The sequence below is a fragment of the Pelophylax lessonae genome (genome assembly GCF_965119305.1).
Source record: "Pelophylax lessonae genome assembly, chromosome: 13".
In the NCBI taxonomy this organism is placed as follows: domain Eukaryota; kingdom Metazoa; phylum Chordata; class Amphibia; order Anura; family Ranidae; genus Pelophylax; species Pelophylax lessonae.
In genome coordinates, this window is record NC_138780.1 from 160,279,098 (window position 1) to 160,301,073 (window position 21,976).

At 42.3% G+C, this 21,976-nt stretch overlaps 1 protein-coding gene across 1 annotated transcript; it reads right to left on the reverse strand.

The window, feature by feature from the left end:
* Window positions 1-3,893: 3,893 nt before the first annotated feature.
* Window positions 3,894-21,668, reverse strand: EIF5 (eukaryotic translation initiation factor 5). Its single transcript, XM_082274844.1, has 12 exons — window positions 21,650-21,668; window positions 20,870-21,092; window positions 14,381-14,660; window positions 14,203-14,284; window positions 12,676-12,848; window positions 10,496-10,607; window positions 10,044-10,165; window positions 9,678-9,842; window positions 8,012-8,173; window positions 6,636-6,800; window positions 4,893-5,024; window positions 3,894-4,265 (listed from the first exon to the last, which is right to left on the reverse strand). The coding sequence occupies exons 3-12, from the start codon at window positions 14,450-14,452 to the stop codon at window positions 4,176-4,178; spliced, it is 1,275 nt and encodes a 424-aa protein (XP_082130970.1). The 5' UTR covers window positions 14,453-14,660; window positions 20,870-21,092; window positions 21,650-21,668; the 3' UTR covers window positions 3,894-4,175.
* Between the last annotated feature and the right edge of the window lie 308 nt (window positions 21,669-21,976).

The following is a 21,976-nucleotide window of genomic DNA, read 5'->3' on the forward strand; positions in this document are numbered from 1 at the left end:
CCGTATCCAAAGAAGCATCACACAGGAACACCAGGGCCTGGGCCATCTGGTCCATCAGCTCCAGGGGAACTATGTCAGGATCCAAGTTCCCCTTCAGAACCTTCACCAATTCTGTAACCATCTGAGACACCAAAACAGACACAAAAAAAATTGTTTCAGGATAGAACCCGCCAACACATGAAGATTGCGGAAAAGGGATTCCATCGGATCCGTAAAAACCAGGGAATCTTCCACAGGCACTGTAGATGTACTCAACTTGGAAACAGGATGATCCACCTTAGGCGGTGCCGTCCAACGGTTGGGAACAGTCTCAGCAAAGGGATAGCGGCGTTTAAAGCGCTTAGGCAATACTAAGTTTGTGCTTGATGTGCCACCATTGGTCATTAATAAGATCATGAAAATTCTTGGGACAAGGAAAAACCTTGCTCTATTTTTGGTTATTGCGGGAGCCAAAAGACACCAGTGTCCCTATCTGCCATTTTTAAAGTTTCTCTCACTGAAACAATCAGGGCTTTCACCAAGGCACGTTCCCACACTGCAGCTGAGGACAGATCCGCTTCACCATCCGATTGCGAGGACAGCGACCCCTCAGGTAGGGGGGCGTCTGTGGCGACCATATCAGTCTCTGAATCAGAGGACCCCACTGATGATGGCAAAGGCAGCGGCCGTTTGCAGCTAGTAACCTTTTTCCATTACAAAATCTACCTTGGTCCCCAGGCTTTTCAGTGTTGCTGAAATTGCAGCCAGCGACTGCGATCCGAAAGGTCCGGTAGTTGCACTAAGGGGGTCTGAGGGTGAAATCCCTTGGGCTCCATAGTAAAGCACAGAAGAAAAAAAAAAAAAATGAGTACTCCCACTTAAAAACACAGATCGCGGTCTGTAGAATCCCCAGTACGTTACCGCCTTCAGAGAAAACCTCCTGAATCGATCTGCAGCAGGAAGTGAGGCTGGGGAAATTACATCAGCCTGGTATATGAAAGGTCACGCTGCCTGTGTAGCTCCATAGGGATACACAAAAATGGCTGCCAATGCAAGGCTTTGAGCAACACGGAAAATGGCTGCCCCATACAAGTCAATGGGAAAAACATTTTTATCACCCATACTAAAGATGGCAGCGCCCACAGCATGCCATGCGGTCAGGGAACACCAATATGAAGGCCAGAAAGGATCTACACAAACAAACCCAGCAGGAAAAGGTACCATTATCCACCCCCCCCCTCGTGTGCCGCAACAATAGCTCCCCCTAGGGCAGAGCACAGGGCCAGGCAGCCCGACAGGATGGTGGGGATCTCTTAGGAAGTCCAGGTCCCATTATCCCTAAGAGAGGGCCCACATCTCCTGCCCAAAACCACCAAGGGAGGGGCTGCATTTACTCCCCATACCATGGACTGGGTGAGCTCCACTCCAGACAGCCCACCTGGAGTGGGAAGTGCTGCCAGCTGAGAGGTACGCTGCAACTCGGGGCGTTCCAGGTCATCAAGTCCCAGCAAGACATCCACTCGCAGGCTCATCCCCATCCAAAAAGGGACTCAGTCGTGGTGAAGCCTAGTGCGGGACTACAATCTGCTCACGCTCGTAGGCCAAGCTGAGGGACCTTAGGGATCTAGATTATCCAGTGTGATACCTCAGCTGGCATTGCTTGTACATCACCCTGAACACTAACTAGCAAAGTGAGTACAGATAAATAAAATCTTTTTAATAAAAAAAAAAAAATTGAGACCGAAGTCCCAGCAGTAAACCTAGGTCCTACTCCTTTACTAGGCAGAAACTGTTTGCTGGAGCAGGGTGTGTGGGGCTATGCCTATAGGGACAGCCACGTGGGCGTTGTGAATTGCTTTTTTCCCCTGCCTAGTACAACTTGGCAGGGAGCAGCATAACCCAATGGATAAGTATGCGAGCTGCATCTATCAATGGACAAAAATAGAGAAATATTGATTAGGATTTTCCGCTAAAATTCTATTTAGTCAAGTTACTAGGAGGTGCACAGAATGGAAATTTTTGGTAACAGTTATATTCAACTTTAAGGCCATTATTGGCACCTTTAGAGCAGGAACAGTGTCAAGAAAAATGTAACCCCTTAAACTCTATGTAGGTCTTCGCACTGGGCCGTTCATGCTTTCATTGTGTTAAAAATGCTTGTTGCATTTTTGGTCAGTTACTTTCCATTGGGGCCAATTCAGACACATCGCTAGAAAATTACTTGAAACCCAATTTTTTTTTTTTTTAAGCAGAGGCCCTATAGAGAAATGGGATGGCTTTTTTGTCACACAGCATTTGCTAAAAACACCCCACCATACACCCAACCCCAATAAAGTTAGCCCAATTTTTATGTGAAAGATGAGGTTATGCTGAGTAAATAAACCCAAATGTCATTCTTTAAATTGCATCTGCCCATGGAATGTAGCAAACGACGCTTAAAAAGTCAATAGGATAGGCAACGCTTTAAAACCCCTTTACAGGGGGTCAGGTTTAGAGTTGCACAAATCTGGTGCTAGAATTATTACTCTGACATTCAAGACAATATCTCACGTGTGGTACGATCGCTGTTTACATATGCATTTGCGCATTAGCATTATTTACATGCACACTTTTTTTGTTACCATCTTTTCATGCGACACTGAAGAAATGACCCTTGCTACAATGTAAAGCAGTGAGCGTACAGTAAATTTGCTGTCCCAATAACAATGTCTAAACCACTGGCACCCTCACTCATACTGGTCACTGTTCATGTAACATGGCACCTCATGGCAAAGAGCTGAGGATCCAAAAGAAAAAAAAAGTTGCGCTTTACAAAGATGGCCTAGGCCAGTGATGGCAAACTGTTTTGTAACTATATTTCGCATGCACTCTGCCTTGTAGTTGAGGATCATGCCAAATGTAGTTCCAACACATCTGGGGTGCCAAGGTTCACCATCACTGGCCTAGGGCTATAGGAAGATAGCCAAGGCCCTGAAATTGAGCTGAAGCACGGTGGCCAAGACCATACAGTGGTTTAACAGGACATAAGTTGAGTGCACATGCTCAGCGTCATATCTATATGTCGTCTTTGGGAAATAAGACATATGACTGCTGCCGAGACTGAAGGGGTGGGGGCAGCCTGTCAGGGCTCAGACCATACACCGCATCAAATTGGTATGGCATAGCGGGCATCCCAGAAGGAAGCCTCTGCACACGAAAGCCGCAAACAGTTGGCTGAAGACAAGCAGACTAAGGACACGGATTACTGGAACCATGTCCTGTGGTCTGATGAGACCAAGATAAATTTGGTACAGATGGTGTCAAGCTTGTGTGGCAGCAACAATGACAGGTGTGAACACCATGCCCAAAAGGGTTAAGGCAGTGTTGGAAAATAATGGTGCACAAAAAATAGTGACAATTGGGACCAATGTGGAGATTTTCACTTAAGGGTGTACTTTTGTTTGTTGCCAGTGGTTTAGACATTAATGGCTGTGTTTGAGGAGACAGCAAATTTACACCATTATGAGGTGCGTACTCACCTGTGAGATACTGTGTACCTCTCCCCACAGGATTTTTTTTTCTTTTTAAATAACCCCCCCCCCCCCAACAAAAACACCGGTTGAAAAGCATTGAAAAACAGCAACTTATCAATAACGCACCCATGTTTATGATGAGGTTTTTAAGTCACATGACCTATGAAAAACCATAAGCCGTTAAATCGCTTGAGTTTGGCACTTTTATTCTGCAAAGTGCAGATAACCATTTTCAGCTGCTGAAGTTCGGTGCATCTCCAATTAAATAAACCCAACACTTAAAAGTCTCTGAAAGCATTCATTTACACCAGTCTAAATGTTTGCACAGAAGTTTATATGGCTCACAAAATTGTGGCAACTTCACATTGCCCCAAGTCATTCAAGCAGAACAGCAGTGACCAAAAACAAACCTTTATTCACAACTGTATAAATGTGCACCAAAAACACTAGAATTTAAAAAGTAACTACATGCTATAGACAAACAAGTCTGATCCATTTCTCTATGTTTGTTTTTTTTTTTCTTTTTAATTAGTGAAGCTTATAGACCAAATCACAGTAGAAAGAAATGCTGAAGCATACAAAAAAGTGTAGCATGATGTTCAGCTAGCACAGCTCAATCACATACATGTTGCACTTCAGGCATAAAAAGCAGAATGTGAACAGCTGCTCTCAGTGAAGTCATTTTTAAATAGCATCAATATCAATGTCGTCATCTTTCTCAGGAGATTTTACAGTTTCCACTTTAGGAACGCTTACAGATGTGGAATATACGACCTGTGGAGACAAGGTAGTTATTAGTGGAGGATAAAACATCTACACCAACTTAAGCAAGGTGCATTTAAAGTTTCTGGAGATAACGAAATAAAACAAAAAAATTAAAGGGGGGGGGGGGGGAACGTTGCTGGAAAGAATGTACACTAGAAAAAAGGAGCTACAAAAAAAAAAAAAAAAAAAAAAAAAAAAAAAAGTTAGGCTTGGAATTGCACCTAGTGTTTTTTTTAAATGTGCAAGAAAGACCAACTGCCTACAAAAACAAAAATTTTAGTCCACAACTTTATGGTTAAGTGCATTGTGTTTTACATGCCTTATTCAACTCTATGGAAGAGCCATTTAGTGTGAAGAGCAAAAGATGTTACAGTCTGGGTTTTTTGTTAAAAAACCCAAAAGCACACATCGTTAGGCTTTTACACGGGTAGCCACCGTGTAGCCAGTGGATGGTAAAAAAGGCACGATTTTCTCTACACCATTGCAGCTGGATGGTCTGTAAACAATCCTGGTTAGCAGTTGCTGTGTTCAAATAAAATCCCCCTAAAAAATAAAATCTCATTTTGATGTCAGTTCTACAGATGGCACTCCAAAGACTTGTAGTAGTTTAACCAATGCCAATTGCAAGCATCTCACCTCAATATTCTCATCTTCCTCATCCTCGTCACCTGAAGACTCCTCTTCAGCCTCTTTTAGCCATTTAATAAAAGGCTCTGCTTTTGTTCGAATATCTTTGGCAAGTTCTTTAGAGACGTATTTTTTAGAAGGCTGACAAAAAAATAAAATGTAAAATTCAAACTTCAATGCATACAATATTTAATTTTCACACATCTTGACTACAGCTAGCAAGTAGAGAAATCCTACAACATTTTCAGACAAGGCGTTACGTTTTATTAATTCTAGTAATGTGGTGCAAATTTGATGCCTTTTAGTTATTTGCCAAGAGTTAGTCTATGTTCCAATAGTGTTACATACGCTTCTCAAATTTTATACATGTTAAACCAGGAAAAAACCCACTAAACTTAGGCTGAAATCCATCCATTTCTAAAAAGGACTCCAAAGTCAGAGTCACAGTCCAGAAACTTGAATCTCGTAGTTCCTTTAACCACTTGCCTTCTGTGCACTTAAACACCCTTCCCATCCAGGCCAATTTTTAGCTTTCAGTGCTCACACTTTGACAATTGTCATGCTACACTATACCCATATGAAATTTTTATCATTTTTTTCACACAAATAGAGCTTTCTTTTGGTGGTATTTAATCATCTCTGGGTTTTTTATTTTTTACAAAAAAAAAAAAAAAAAAAAAAAAAAAAAAAAAAAAAAAAAAGTTTATTTTCTGCGAGTAAATTTTGAAAATAAAAATTTCTCCTTCACTGATGTGCGCTGATGAGGCGGCACTTATGGGCACTGATGAGGCGGCACTTATGGGCACTGATGAGGCGGCACTTATGGGCACTGATGAGGCGGCACTTATGGGCACTGATGAGGCGGCACTTATGGGCACTGATGAGGCGGCACTTATGGGCACTGATGAGGCGGCACTTATGGGCACTGATGAGGCGGCACTTATGGGCACTGATGAGGCGGCACTTATGGGCACTGATGAGGCGGCACTTATGGGCACTGATGAGGCGGCACTTATGGGCACTGATGAGGCGGCACCATCAGTGCCCATAGTGCTGCCAGTCAGTGCTCATCAGTGCCTAGATGAGCAGGCACTGATGGGCACTGACTGGCAGCACTATGGGCACTGATTGTGGGCACTGATGGGGGGGCAATGTGTATGTTTTTTTAACTTTAGTAATCAGGGAACTGGTGATCAGTGCCCTGATTACATTTCTCTGTGTCCCCAGCGGCTGTGGGCTCCCCCTCCTTCCTCACACTGCAGGCTCTGTGTGAGGAAGGAGCGCAGGCGATGAGAGATGATCTCATATGTTTACATATGAGATCATCTCTCATTGGACGGCTTGATCACGTGGTGAATGGCCGCTGTGATTGGCCATTCACCACGATCTGTGATCGGCCGTGTCCAAGGGACACGGCCGACAGATACTCCCCGATGCGCGCTCGCGGGAGCGTCTTTCTGGGAGGCCGTTTAAAAACGGCCTCCCGAAAATTCAAGTCCGCGCTGCAGCCGTATATAGGCTGTAGCGCGGATGTCAGGCGGTTAAATACAGACCGCAGTATTTTGCAGAACACTAGAGGCACAAAAACGCACTTGTATTTCCAGTTTTAGCATGGAACAAACGAGGAATAATAAGATCTTTATCAAATGTGCTCACCAAGGTTTGCAAAAAAAAAAAAAAAAAATCCTTCGTGACTAGGGCTTAACACATTGTGACCCCAAATTTACATATCACATCATTGCAGATTCATACCTTGTCAGCCCAACTGATGATTACGTCCTCCTCCAGGAGATCTGCATCATACATCTCCTTCAAGATATGTGGGATTTTGGAGAGTAGTTGTGCTTGGTGTATACTCACAACACACTCAAAACCATGGAGCAGGTACCTCTGTGCTTTCTTGTTGTTGTGGCAGAACTGAAACCGAGGAAGTAGAATTTTACATGAGAAAATAGTAAATGTAGCAACTCCATGACCACAGTATAGGTAATGAGCCCCCTAATTTTAAATTACAGCTGCAAACCATCTGTGCTTACAAAAAAGGCCAGGCTAACCAAATAGATTTTTCTGCTGTGCATGGTCAACTAATAAGTCAAGTTACCATGGCTTATTCATTCAAAAACCACAAAAAAAAGGGAGGTCCTTGGAGCTACCCAAAACCAGGATAAAAATTTACTGTACATATATTGAAACAAAGAACAGATTCACAATACTATGGGAGAGACCTACCAGAACAAAGGTAGAGCCTAGTTACTCAGTATTCCATTATATAGGTTGGGGTGAGAAAGAAAAGTAGAGAGGAAATACTTATGTTAGGAGCAACACATCTATGAAGTCCCAGAGGTTAAGAAGTCAGCCATTATTTTATATACCGTGTAGAAGTCCAACCAATAGAACCATTTTTTAATAAAACTATTTTACCCCTTTCCTTCTACAGCAGTTGAGTTCTTGCAGTACAGTAAACCCCCGCTCCATCGCAGTTCAGTTTTTGTGGTTCCGCTATATTGTGTTTTTTTCTGTAATGTTATTTTACTATATTAATCATTGACAATTAAATATTTGTGTTTTCCGTAGCTCTTGCTCTGTCTCAGTATCTTTTATGTGTTTAAATGGGTTTCTATTGTTTTAAAAGTGTGTTTAAAGACCTCAAAATGCTTTTAAAATGTACAGTGACAGCAAAAAAAAACATGCCTACAGTGTATTTAATAGGGTTTTTCTATTTTGCGGGTGGGTCCAGAACGTAACACCCCAAATGGAAGGGCGTTTATTGTATTCTAAAAAGGTGTGTGCTAGGTGCTCAGAAGAGTCAATTGAATCCACTGTTATTCAAGATAGAAAGCGCAGTTTTGTTGCACCCATTATAGCCATAGGAATCAAACCAGGGCATCTGATTGGAGGGAGACCCAAACCACAAAGACCCAACACAGCCCAAAAAAAATTGCCACCAATTTAATATGATGCAAACCATATTCTGGCTACCCCTAGGAGTGGCCACACACAATCCCGTCTTTAAGCTATAATCTTTAGTCAAATACATGAAACCACGTGTTACATTAGAAGAACAAATCAACCCATCTCCTTCCTCTCCAGCAGCGAACTTTTGGCATGGTAAAAAGCTCACAACTCACCCGTAGGAAGTGTCGTCTGTATTTCTTGATCTGTTCTCTTATCTTGTCATCAAATAAAACTTCTGTTAAGACCAATGGCCCCTGTGTTTTTACATCTAGTCTTTCAGCCTCAGCCAGAATCTCCTTTTCTGATGAATCTATAACTCCCTCTTCCTTCTTTTTCTGGAAAAAATTTAAAAAAAAGGTCAGTCATGATTGAGGAAAAAAAAAAAAAGTCACAAGGACAGCACACAAGTGATCGTATAATTGTAAAAAACACCGCACTGGATAAAATGAGGGCTCAGGTAAGGGGATGCTGATGCCAAACTTTTACCTCAATGTAATAACTCCATTAAGGGAAAAAAAAAAAAAAAAAAAGCTTAGACTTTAGAACCACTTTAAAACTACTAGCCAGGAAATTCTGCAGTCAAGCTCAAGCCAAACGTCAAAATTAAACCTGGCCAAAACAAAGTTCAAACTATAGTGATATGGAATCCTGTGATGAACTCGATGATGAATGTTCCAGGCCTGTCACCCTAAGTTAGCGAGTCATTCAGCTGAAAGCATGAGAGTGTGAAAAGCTGATTTTTTGCTCTGGGGACATGGATACTGGACATCAAGGATATATATCCATCCTTGAGGTATGTTAAATGTGGACTGGCCATAGACCTAAAATTCTTAACATGGCAATGCTAGAAGTGCAGGCACCTGGTTGCCTGCGAGTACGTTAGCCTGCTGAACAATGCAGAAGGCTACAGGACCATTCACAAAGCACAGCAGCTTCCCTTAGTAAACATGCCATGCCAGGGACTGGACAGCCGCAAAGAACTGGCCCAGGTGATGGCGTTGGATCCCTGGGCAGGAAAGTGTCCTTTTTTATGAAGTCAGCATCTACAGTATTTGTAGCTGCCGCCTTAAGTTTTTGGGTTTGAAGGAACTAAAGAAAAAACCCCCACACAGACACTTACCTGCCCAGGGATCCAGCTTTAACTCACCAGGGCCAGTTCCTCGTTTTCCGGTCACTGGCATATTTACCAAGGGAAGCTGGATGTCACTCCTTGCCCCTGCGCTTTGAAAGTGGTCCTGTAGCCTTCTGCATTGATCATAAGGCCAACATGTACTTGTAGGCAACAGGGTGCCTGCACTTCTAGCATTGCTATGTTCAGACCTTTAGGTCATATCCAGCCCAAATATGTATATTATAAAGTGTGAGTGACAGTAGCAACAGTATCTCTACATTCATGGTTCTCCCACTAAAATAAGGCACCTTGTGCAAGCAGGGCTTGGATTTACAGTTAGCCTGCAAGAATATTATTGGGGGGGGGGGGGGGGGGGGACGAGATATCAACCAAAAGTCTATGTGAAGATAGTATGGGAGCCAACGCTGCTGAGGCAGAGTCAGCTCACACGAAGCCACATGAAGCCAGACAGCTGGGCCAGTCAGCCTGGTTTCACACAGCCTCCGAGTATGAGGTGTTGGGTGACCTCTGCACACCTCAGCTCAAGTGACGGGTCAAAAAAAACAAAAAAAAACAAACAATGGAGAATATTACAATCAGAACTGCATAAAAATAAAGGCTACAATATTCAAAATTCATGCTTACAAAAAACTAGTTTAAAAAAAAAATAAAAAGCGCAGAATTTACAATATTCAAGGTCTGTAGTTACTAGATAAATGCAAGCTCACCTTTACAAAGTCAAACAGCATGTTAACTCTGTCCTCAACTGGCCTTTCTAAATCCTCACTTAGGGTTAGATTCTTCGCATGATCACTTATTTCCTCCATTCTGCGTCGCTGAGCCTCTTCAGTTGTGTCTTCACCCCAATCTTCATCATCCTCCGGCTCTCCAAGCTAGGGGGGGAAACAACAAACATGTTAATAGGTATAATTACTGCCCCATTACCAAAGTGACAATGTGCCTGGATTAGAATAAGGCTGTGAAGGTGTTAAAATTGATTTGAAGGTCCAGATTACATATATATTTTTATGGTTAAGACTGCAGGAAGCTTAAAAATGCCACAAACTAAAAATGTATTATACATATCTACTTACCACACGTGGAGGATTTAACTCTGTTAGGACAGGCGATTCATTGTTTGCTACAGAACCATTTTCTTTGGCCCTCTTGTTTTTTTTATCTTCCTTCTTTTTCCCTGTACTGCTGTCTATGTTCTCTGCAGAAACAAACAGTTATGTTAAGAACCAGTAAGGAGAGAGCGAAGACAGAAAAAAACAAAAAAACAAACACCACGTGTAAAGTCAGTTTAACAGTAGCACTCACAACGAGAGTACTGGAATAGGATAGACTTTATTTTCTCTTGCAAGCGAAAAATTGGGACAGATGATTTGTTTTAGGACAACTGCCACAGAGTGTTCCTTGCAATAAAGGGAGCCTCAACAGGGTTAAGAGTGCTTAGCTTTCCCTTTATAAGCATCTCGTTAGGACTTTACAGTTAACATGTTGCCCGTCAAGACTTCCAACAAGAACAAAAAAACAAACTTACCTGGTGGGTTTTTGAGAATGAAAGTACAGAGCTTGTGATTTGTATCCAGCATGCCTCGATAGCCACAGGCTTTACAGGAATTGCCTATTGTCTGTTTCCGGGAATTGACATGCTGGAACACACAAAAAAGGTACATTTGTCAGAGTTATGAATTCATGCAAGCATCACAAGGAGGTTCAGTTAACTAGCCAGCACTCCAATATACCAAAAAAAAAAAACCTTCAAATATAGAAGGAATTACGCACGTCTGACACTGGTGACCAATTTATGAAGTACATCCCAATTTACTGCCCGTTTCCCTGGCTTAGATTCATTCTGAATAACCTGGAACAAGTCTGCAGGAATTAACTGTATGCATACAGTGCATCCAGAAAGTATTCATTCAGTGCTTTACTTTTTCCACATTGTTACAGCCTTATTCCAAAATGGAATAAATTATTTTCCTCAATAAAATTACAACTGATACCCCATAATGACATGTGAATGAAGTTGACTTTAAATTTGGCAAATGGGGGGGGGGCAGCCTTTGCTCAATACTTTGTTGAAGCACCTGGCACCAATTACAGCCTCAAGTCTGAGTGAGTATGATGCTACAAGCTGGCACACCTATTTTTGTGCAGTCTCTCACATTCTTTGCAGGACCTCTCAAGCTCTACCAGTTAGAATGGGGAGTGTTGGTGCACAGCCATTTCTCAGATTTCTCCAGAGATGTTCAATTGGGTTCAAGTCTGGGTTCTGGCTGGGCCACTCAAGGACATTCAGAGTTGTCCTGTAGCCATTTCTTTGTTAATTTGGCTGTGTGCTTAAGAGTAGTCTTGTTGGAAGATGAACCCTTTACCCCAGTCTGAGGTCCAGAGCAGGTTTTCACCAAGGATAGAGATTATATATAATCCCTCTCATTTATCCCTTGATCCTTACTAGTTTCCCAGTTTCTGCTTCTGAAAGACATCCCCACAGCATGATGCTGCCACCACCATGCTTCACTGTAGGGATGGTATTGTCCAGGTGATAAGCAGTGCCTGGTTTCTTCCAGACATGGCGCTTGCCATTCAGGCCAAAGAGTTTAATGTTTGTCTCAGACCAGAGAATTTGGTTTCTCATGGTCAAGGGTCCTTCAGGTGCCTTTTGGCAAACTCCAGGTGGGCTGTCATGTACCCTTTACTGAGGAGTGGCTTCCGTCTGGCCACTACTATACAGGCCTGATTGGTGGAATGCCACAGAGACGTTCTGGAAGATTCTCCTCTCCAGAGAAACATGGAGCTCTGTCAGAGTGACCATCAGGTTCTTGGTGACCTCCCTGACGAAGGCTCATCTCCTCCGATTGCTCGGTTTGGCCAGGCAGCTCCCGCTAGAAAGTCCTGGTGGCTGCAAAGCATTTTCCATTTACAGATACAGGCCAATGTTCATTGGGACCTACGACGCTGCAGAAATCTTTCTGTACCTTTCCCCAGAACTGTGCTTCAATTCTGTCTCGAAGGTCTACAGACAATTGCTTGGACTTCATGGCTTGTGCTCCAACATGCACTGTGGGACTTCGACAGGTGTGTGCCTTTCCGAATCATGTCCAATCAACTGAATTTACCACAGGTAGACTCCAATCAAGTTGTAGAAACATTTCAAGGATAATCAGTGGAAACAAGATGCACTGGAGCTCAATTTTGAGCATCATGGCAAAGGCTGTGAATACATGTGTGACTTTTTATTATTATTGTATAGACTTCACATAGTCATTATGGAGTATTGATTGTAGAATTTTGAGGAAAAATAAAGTCATCTGAGGCTGGGCTTTCTCAGCTTCCAAATGTTTAATATTCAAGGTAGACAAGTCTCAGCAGTACATTCTTCAATCATAACATCCAAACACTGTATTCTAAAACAAAAATTCAGATACCCATTTAAAAACCAACTCCAGGCTAAACATTTGGCTCTGCCCAGCACTATAGTGCCTTTTAGCGTAGCGATGGGGAGTGACATTACCAAATGTCACTGCATCAGAAGGAGCCACCCAGTGAGAGCTAAGGGACCTTTTTTTTTGCCAAAACACCTTCCAAAAAAAAAGTGGGAGAGGGAGCAGATTCAGTCAATCCTTGTCAAAAGCACTTGCCATTTTAAAATGCATCACTTCTAGATTAGATTCAGTGTACAATGGTCAAGGTCCAATTATGAAAGTCATTTCTTACCAGATCTGTTTCAGGATTCTCACACTCAGGACAAAGAACAAACTTTTTAATGAATCCATCCAACATGTCTTGCAGCTTATTTGCCTCATGAGATCCATTGACAATGTAACGGTCATTCTTAACATCAAACTGGGTCTGTGCTCCCAGCTCACAACCAAAAAATTTGGTGGGATCTGTAAACAGAAAGTGAGTTTTTTTCTTAAGAGGCAAAGCTGCAAATACCACACCACACATAGTAGATATAGATAGAGCTAGAATGAATGATTTACTTGAAAGCAAGACAGAGCAGCCTGTAGCAATAAACACAAGCACTTTTTAGGAACACATGAACCTTTCTGCTTGCTGTTTTAAAGTGAACAATCACCATTAACACGAATATCTGTCTTCCAGGCTGAAGCATTTTGAAAGCCATCTCAAAATTATAACCTGGCTTCTGAACTCCATGGACTGGTCTCATTTACTTGACCAACTATGTAACCCTCTGCCTTAAGCTTATTAACAATTAAAGCAAAGCTGACCAGAAGAAAAAAAAAAAAAAAAAAAAAAAAAAAAAAGGTTTCCCTCATGCAGTTGGTCATGATTTCTTCATGTCAAATGTAAGCAGTGCCAATTCTACCAAGACAACCCATGGGAAAATCAGCTTTAAGATTTACAGTTTCTTGCGACACCCTGATCAGCAAGGAACAAATCGGGATGTCGATTCAGACCCAAGAGGGTGTGTCAAGAGGGATGACAAAGCTGAGCCAAGAAAGAAGGGTATCATCCTGTGTGTCAATCTTGTCCAATTTTTTGTTCAGACAGTGTTGACAATCGTATGCTTTGGACCTCATTAGCACCCATCTAAATTTTTAAATGCAGGGGGGGATTAGAACTCTAGCTGGATGCCAACTGGCATGCAGAGCTCTATAGATTTTTATATACCTACTGTCCAGTGACAGTTTCTACAGACAGAAATGTAAAGGTTCCAAGAGGGTTTTCTTACAGCATTTTTGCTGTCTGGTGTTGCAGTTGGAGATTTTCCCCCCCTCACATACCGTTTGGTTAAACTACTATCACCGTTTTAACAAAGACCGGATCCTCAGAGCACTACATGTTAGCTAAAAAAACACTAAAGCACTAGAGCTATTCTTTGAAACTATATGACTAGATGGCAGATAAGGAGGAGTCATGGTTAGTTATTCAAATCTATAAAAACCGGCTTCCATCAAATGAGTCAAACCTTTACACTGAAATACTTCACTGCATTAGACAGTTGCAGGGTGATCCCAATCACTTCTCCAAGGCAGAAGGTATCGGGTGCCAAACATGACCTACTGATTTTAATGACCCCCCCCAAAAGCCTAGCAACCATAATTACTTTAATTGTTGGGTTTTGATAGGCGGCATGCCTAAAGCTGCCAGACTTTTCCACAATTCAGATTCAACACTAGGAGATGCGAAAGCCTGCAAAATGCACCCTCAACAAGATAAGCCTAGAATGCTAGATTTTTGGGGAGGTTCTCCCTTTGCAGTTGGCTCTATACTTACACGTAGCAGGCCGATTAAGCGCCTTTGCAACGTCAACCATGTTGACGATTACTGTCTTTATTCCATTTCCTTTGCCCTCTACCTGTAATGAGACAAACATTCCAGTACATATTAGAAACCAGCACAAACGGCAAATTGCAAGTTTTGGGAGGTGGGGGGGGGGGGGGGAGATATTTACCTTGGCAATCAGACGGGGCATTTTGTACCGATAGAACTGATCGGAAACACTGCGGTTGACGTTGACAGACATTTTGGTTTATTATTATCTCTTTCAAGAAGAGGAAAAGATCTTTGATTGCAACTTTTTGGTATCTTCTGTCTGGAGAAGACTGGATGACATAAACGACTGCAAGAGTTCTCGGTCTCTGACATGAAAATAATTTCGCCACCGAGGCTGTGAGCGTCTTGTTTGTATGCTATGTTCCCCCAATATAGGTACCAATGGCTGCGCAACAGCTCTGAAATAAGAAAGAAGAAATGTTTTTTGAAAAATAAATTTTTAATTAGGCAGCTACACTGATCACTTCTAGCAATCAGACAGACATTCTTGCACCAGCCTAAAAGAATAAAATAAAGCATGGGCTGGGATTGAGACTAAAACCTTAAACTATAAACATGCAGAGAATTAGAACACTGAGGTACTGCCAACCACTACTAATCCCCACAAAATTCTACATTGCAATTAGGTCAGCAAAAAAAAAAAAAAAATCTATGATTAGCTACTACTTTTTTCTGTTTAAATGCAATGACTCTTTGCTAAGAAAAAAATCTTAGCTTTATAGAGATTGAAGGGTTATAAACCCCTGTCAAGTTTTTACTATCTGGGACCCCACTAGAGAGATTGCCCCTCATCTCCTCTCTTGCTGACAATGTTTTAGCAGACTGAGAACTCTCCAACTGTAACAAAGAAAAGTGCTTTTCTTTTGTATAGAAGGTAAAAGCGAAAACCCATTTAGGAAATTGTATCTGTTGCATACGTCCCTGCACTTCTATCCTAAGAAACCAATGTTAGCAGGATACAGTGAGCAAATCAGGATAGTATTAAAAATCCCAAAGGATTTAGAATCCTTCCTTGCCATCGGGAAAAAAAAAAAAAAAAAAAAACCTACTACGTTTTTGGCTTTACATATTGTAACCAATGTATAAATTAGAACTGTAGGCAAAAAAAACATATGCGGTGCTGTGGTAGTTAAGTTTAAAGAGTCATGTGCATTTTGTGAGCATTACGGTGCGATTCAGAGGCAAATTCCAGGCTCATTACCTTCCCATTGGAACATGAATTTAAAATAAAAACACGACAGAAAACCAGTGTACATGCGTGAACCTGGCCTTAATCCACAAGTTCCCATACAGTAAAAACTACTTGAAAACAAACAAAAAAAAATCCCTTAGAAGGTATAGAAATAAATTGTCTATTCAATAGCTTGTGCCTCTTAAGGTTTCATCATAGCGATACCTAAAAAAATATTTTCCCCATCCATGTGGTTGAGTTTAAAGTAGAACCCTAGGCATACTCTCCTCCCCCCACAATTTTGGATAGCGCAAGGGAGGGTTATAACCAGTCAGATTTTGTTTTCACCATCTGTGTCCTATTGTGATTTCCCTTCACTTCCTGTCCCATAGCCAAACAGGAAGTGAGGAAATTCCAACATAAAATAAAATTCTTTGGGGACCCCCAGGTCACCAGAACTAGTGTCCCCATTAGAAGATTTCCCCTCTATTACTCTTCTGGGAGAACCCACATTTTGGGATTCTTCTTTTCAATGATAAATGGTAAACAGGACTAATCGAGAGGATGAATCTCCAACAGGGGACACAGACAGGGAAAAAAAAAAAAAACTAAAGAGTTCCGGCCACAGAATCTTTTTTTTAAAAATACTTCCCAAATAGTGATCCACCGCCCTTCATACATCCCCCAATCCGGTTTTACACAGTTTAATAAGTGATTTGCAATCATAAAATCTTACTTTAGAAATCGTTTGCTGAGTGCCACCATCTTTGTTGTGGTCACCCGAAGCCGCAGTATGAAAATGTATACCCTGCTTCTTGCTGGATGGGGCAGATGAATGCAGCACGAAATCTCACGCATGCCCAGTACTATGCAATCGGCATAGCAAGGGTTTCCATAAGGACGTCTATCATCGGGTTATTTCCTGTTTGCAAATAACGCGATGAGAGGAGCGGCCGGCCGCCTACGTCACTGCCCATTGCCTCCTGGGAGTGATAAGTAAGAGCTCCCAGGACAGGAAGTGATGGCGTGGGCCGCAGAGGGAGGAAGTGGAAGGAAGGCAAGTATATTTTCTTCAGAAACTGGGGGAAAAAAAAAAAAAAAAAAAATTGGGAATATCCCAATTGTTTTTCGGGTGACACTAAGGAAGCGGGTGGCACAAAATCTTGTGACGGTTTTGCGGCCGGGAACTCCGCTTTAAGTTACTTTCAAATACCAAAATCACTGATAATGCACCCAACTTTTAGTACCTGCAGAAATGAACATTACCAAGCCAATATGACTATCCACTGCAGTTCTTGAAGCATGAAAGCCATGACAGCTGCCAGAAAAACTTACTTACACTAAAGATAGCAACTGGGCAAAAAGGCAGCACCTGGTTATCATGGCTTGTTTTATATTTACCTATGCAGCTGCTCAAGACACAAGAGAAGAGTGAAGAATACATTCTGAAATAAATATTCAAAAAAACCTAACACTATAAATTCAGTGCTAGTAGGAAGCCAAGTAGAGCCTTCACCGGCATAATAACTATACCGTGATGTCCTTCGTAATAAATATGGTGTAACTATATGTTAACCTATTACAATCTTCTCTAAGGCCAAAATGGCAAGTGGAAGGAGCATTTTTTCCACTGACCATCACTAATGTACCATGAATTTGTAGATTTAATTCTTAGCAAGGGTCCCCTGAGATTAGAAAAGTATATCAAGGGTTTCGGTGTGCTGAAAAGGTAGCGAATGGCTGTCTGAGGCTTGGTTCACACCTATGCAGTTTCTTTTGATCAGTTTCTGCAGTGCTTTTTGATGAGTTTTGAATTCATGCTTTTTTTGCCAATTTGTTGTCAAAATTTGTTTCAGCAGCTTCAACAGTGAAGCCTATTGAACCAACAAGCACTGTTTTATGTTGACCCTTTCCAAAAACGTAGCGGCTGAGGGGAGAAAAAAGAAAAAAAAAAAAAAAAAAAAACGCAGATAACGTGGAAACCATGTTAAATGGACCGTAGAGCATTTCTGCAAACAGCACATAGGTGTGAACCAGGCCTTACATAATCTGCATTAAGATTAACTAGGTCATTTGCAGAAAAGCATGCAAACATGTCAGCACCCAGAGTACTTGCAGCAGAAAGGTAAGCAGAGGTTTTGCTCCACTGAGAGGGAAGAATACACATATTACAGAGAACCAATTCTGCAAATTAAATCTTACCACCCAACTCGTACAATTTCTATTTTAGCTGCAGACAACAAGTTCAAACTGCTTTGAAAATAACCACTAGATAACAGGCATATATAAAAAAAAAAATATATGAATACTTCTAAAGCAGCCTTTCAACCTCTGCAACATGGAGGAACCCTTGAAATAACTTTCCACGCGCAATGAATCCCTGCTAATGATTACCATTTCAAAGGTTCACAGTACATTAGTGTGATGGTCTCTTAGAAGAATGCTCATTGTGTTTGTAGTCATTGGGAAGGTTTTCACTAGCTGCAAGCCACAATCCTCAAAATTAAAGAAAGAAATACTTGAAATCACTGTAACAACTATATAAAATATACAAGTTTCACTTTTTGAACCAAACTACTGAAATTCACTTTGATGATATTCTAATTTTATGAGATTTAAAAAAAAAAAAAAAAAAAAAAGTTAAATGTATAGCTTTATAAAATATATAAACACACCTTTGATGAACACGAGTAAAAAAAAAAAAAAAAAAATAATTATATATATCTCACAAATTTTTAATTTTTTTAATTATCAAAAACTAACCAGTAATTCAATTCAAATCACGAAATCAGGTGTTAGTACTAAGTGTGGACGGGTGCCAAGTCCTGCTGGGAAATGAAAAGTACCAATACCGGCTGTAAGGATCATGGTATCAATTTGCTTGATTGGCCAGCAAACTCACCTGACCGAAATCAGAGAATCTGCAAGGTATTGTCATGGGGAAGATGGGACACCAGACCCAACAATGCAAATGAGCTGAATGCCGTTCTAAAATTTAGTCGGACCCTCATCACCTCCAGGGACGCTCTGTCACCACCAGCTGCTGCGAGCCGTGCTGCGCATGCGCACAAGGCATTTTGAAGGTCCGATTAAATTCTAAGACTTACGAACAGCTGACAGATGAGGGGGGGGCTGAGGGACGCATAAACCACCGCGGGAAAATGTTACAACACCGCCGCGTCATCGAGCAAGGAACATGTTGCAGAGCGGACTTAGAGGAGGCGGGAAGGAAGTGAATACTCATACTAAATTGTAATGATAAAAAATGTTTAGCATTTCTTTATTACTATTTAGTATGAGTATTCACTTCCTTCCCGCCTCCTCCAAGTCCGCTCTGCAACATGTTCCTTGCTTGATGACGCGGCGGTTTATGAGTCCCACCTCAGCCCCTCCTCTCAGTCAGCTGTTCGTAAGTCTTAGAATTTTATCGGACCTTGAAAATGCCTTGTGCGCATGCGCACCTGGGCTCGCATCAGCTGGGTTATGACGTAGCGTCGCCGGAAGTGACGAAGGTCCGGAATTTTCACGGGTCCGACTAAATTTTAGAACACCGTTATCAAAGCAACCTGGGCTTCCATAACACCTCAGCATAGAAACATAGAATGTGTCAGCAGATAAGAACCATTTGGCCCATCTAGTCTGCCCAATATATCTGAATCCTATGAATAGTCCCTGGCCCTATCTTATATGAAGGATAGCCTTATGCCTATCCCATGCATGCTTAAACTCCTTCACTGTATTTGCAGCTACCACTTCTGCAGGAAGGTTATTCCATGCATCCACTACTCTCTCAGTAAAGTAATACTTCCTCATATTACTTTTAAACCTTTGCCCCTCTAATTTAAAACTGTGTCCTCTTGTGGTAGTTTTTCTTCTTTTAAATATGCTCTCCTCCTTTACCGAGTTGATTCCCTTTATGTATTTAAAAGTTTCTATCATATCCCCTCTGTCTCTTCCAAGCTATACATGTTAAGGTCCTTTAACCTTTCCTGGTAAGTTTTTTCCTGCAATCCATGTACTAGTTTAGTAGCTCTTCTCTGAACTCTCTCTAGAGTATCTATATCCTTCTGGAGATATAGCCTCCAGTACTGCGCACAATACTCCAAGTGAGGTCTCACCAGTGTTCTGTACAGCGGCATAAGCACTTCTCTCTTTCTACTGCTTATACCTCTCCCTATACATCCAAGCATTCTGCTGGCATTTCGTGCCACAGGCTGATCTCCTCTCCATGCCACGCCGCATTGATGCAGAAAAAAAAAAAAATAAATAAATTAAAAAAAAAAAAAAAAAAAAAAAAAAGAAAGAGCCCCGATCAAGTATTGAGTGCATAATATAATGTACATGGAGACCTTTGTTAAACATTTCTGTATTTAATTTTATTGGTCGTATGTAATAATCCAATTTTTTGAGATACTGAAATTTGGGTTTTCACTTGCTGCAAGCCATCATCAAAATAAATGCTTGAAATATCACTAATGTATATAAAATATAGGAGTCTCACCTTTTTAAATTGAATTACTGAAATTAACTTTAGTTACATTCTAAATTTTATGAGATGCACACACACATATATATATATATATATATATATATATATATATATATATATATATATATATATATATATATATATATATATATATGTATATATATATATATATATATATTTTTATTAATGGTGTGTGCACATCTCATAACATACACATATATATATATATATATATATATATATATATATTACAAACACTTTTTTAAAGGAGAAAAAAATAAATTATAATAATCAGAAGACACCCCCCCCCTCCATACCCCTCACCCCCCCCCCTCCATACCTGTGCTGCAGGACTACCCCGAACCCAAAGTCTAGCAGCTGTTATGTCTGCACACAACTACAGCAGCAGTGCCTCCAGCCCATCCCCCCCAGTGTTCCTGCATGCTGGAACTTGTTGTTCAACAGCTAGGGAGCCCCATATTACATAAGCCTACAATTACAGGCCACCTCTGTCTCTGCAGCTCCCCATAGGCTCCGCTTATAGATGGGAGAGGAGTCCCCAGGCTCAGGGCTGGATGATAAACACACATAGGAGGAGGGAGGAGGAGGGGAAGCTCATATGACTCACAACTGCAGCACTGAGTCAGCCCTGGCAGGCCGCGCATGCGCACACCGCCCCTCCTCCCAACTAGGCCCCTCACCTCTCCACAGACGCCCCCTCACCGCGACCTCCACCCACCCCCCCTTCTCAGGTGTACTCCCCCCATCCCCCACCTTCAACAAGTCCCCCGACACTCCTCACACGCCCCGGGGAGCCCCCCTCCGCCCCGCGCCAGCCACCTGCGTCACGGTCACGAGGCGCGGCCGCCATTTTCTCTCCTCATCCCGCCGCGTCCCCGCCATCCCAGTACCTCACACACAACACACATGGCAGTTCTCATACTCACCGTTTTCGTCCAATAAAGACATAAACACAACGCTGCTCGCCCTGGGGTGCGATGAACGGAGGCAGAATGAAGCGATGGCACACAGCGCAGCAGCTTTTATGGACGGCACAGCGCAGAGCTGGCCACGGGAACTGGACGAGGGCCGAGCGAGCCGGGAATTTAACACCCTGTCAACCAAAGCGGGAGACACCCTCCGGCCGGGAGAAGAAAAAAAAAAAACCACCTAAGACAACAAACCGGGGACAGTGTTAATTTTTCCAGTGCGGGAGGGAGACGACAAACAGTTTACATTGACGTAAAAAGGGATGGTCTGGCACGTTTTCACACATTAGCTGCGGGAGGGGGGTTGAGAAACGATTCATAGATTAGGCACCTATGCCGCAACTAAAGCGGGAGGGCACGTTTTGTACACTCGAGGGAGGTTAATTTAGCTGCGGGAGGGGGATGAGAAACAATTCATAGATCCCAACGTTTGCCCTAACAGGGGCGGTCGGGCACGTTTATAAAAAAGGAGGCTACGGGAGGGGACCATAAATATTTCACTCGCATTTTTGCCTTTACGCAATAGAGGTGGTCGGGCACGTTTTACCACTCTCCGCACATGCGAGGAGATAATTAATCTACAGGAGGGGGATAGAAACCAAATTAGTGAGGACGGGCGGGTTTAACACAGGAGGGCCTCGGTGAGGTAATTAATTGCGGCCAATTAAGGGCCGTTAATGAGTAAATTGGTTCATCTGGAGGGGCTTAACGAGGCGTCCACGTTGCGCAGCTACTCACCTCAGGAACCTTCTAGCTCTCTAGCACGGAGGCGCTGTGAGCGGAGCCTCTCAGCAGAGACCGTCCTACATGTGGGCGGGCACCGCCTACCACAACTCTGAACAGCCATTGGCTGCTGAAGAGGGTACTTACGCGCTTCCGATTGGCGGGCTAACCTAACCAATCAGCATATCTTGGCTTGCCACCCAATGACCGAATTTTCCTCGGTGTTTGGGGAGGAGATCTCGCGAGAGTTGAAGGAATGAGTCGCCCCCTATGCCTGGAGAGGCAGACATGTGACCAGGGTAACCTTGCTCTGTGTGTTACATGGCAATGGGTCAAGGGAGT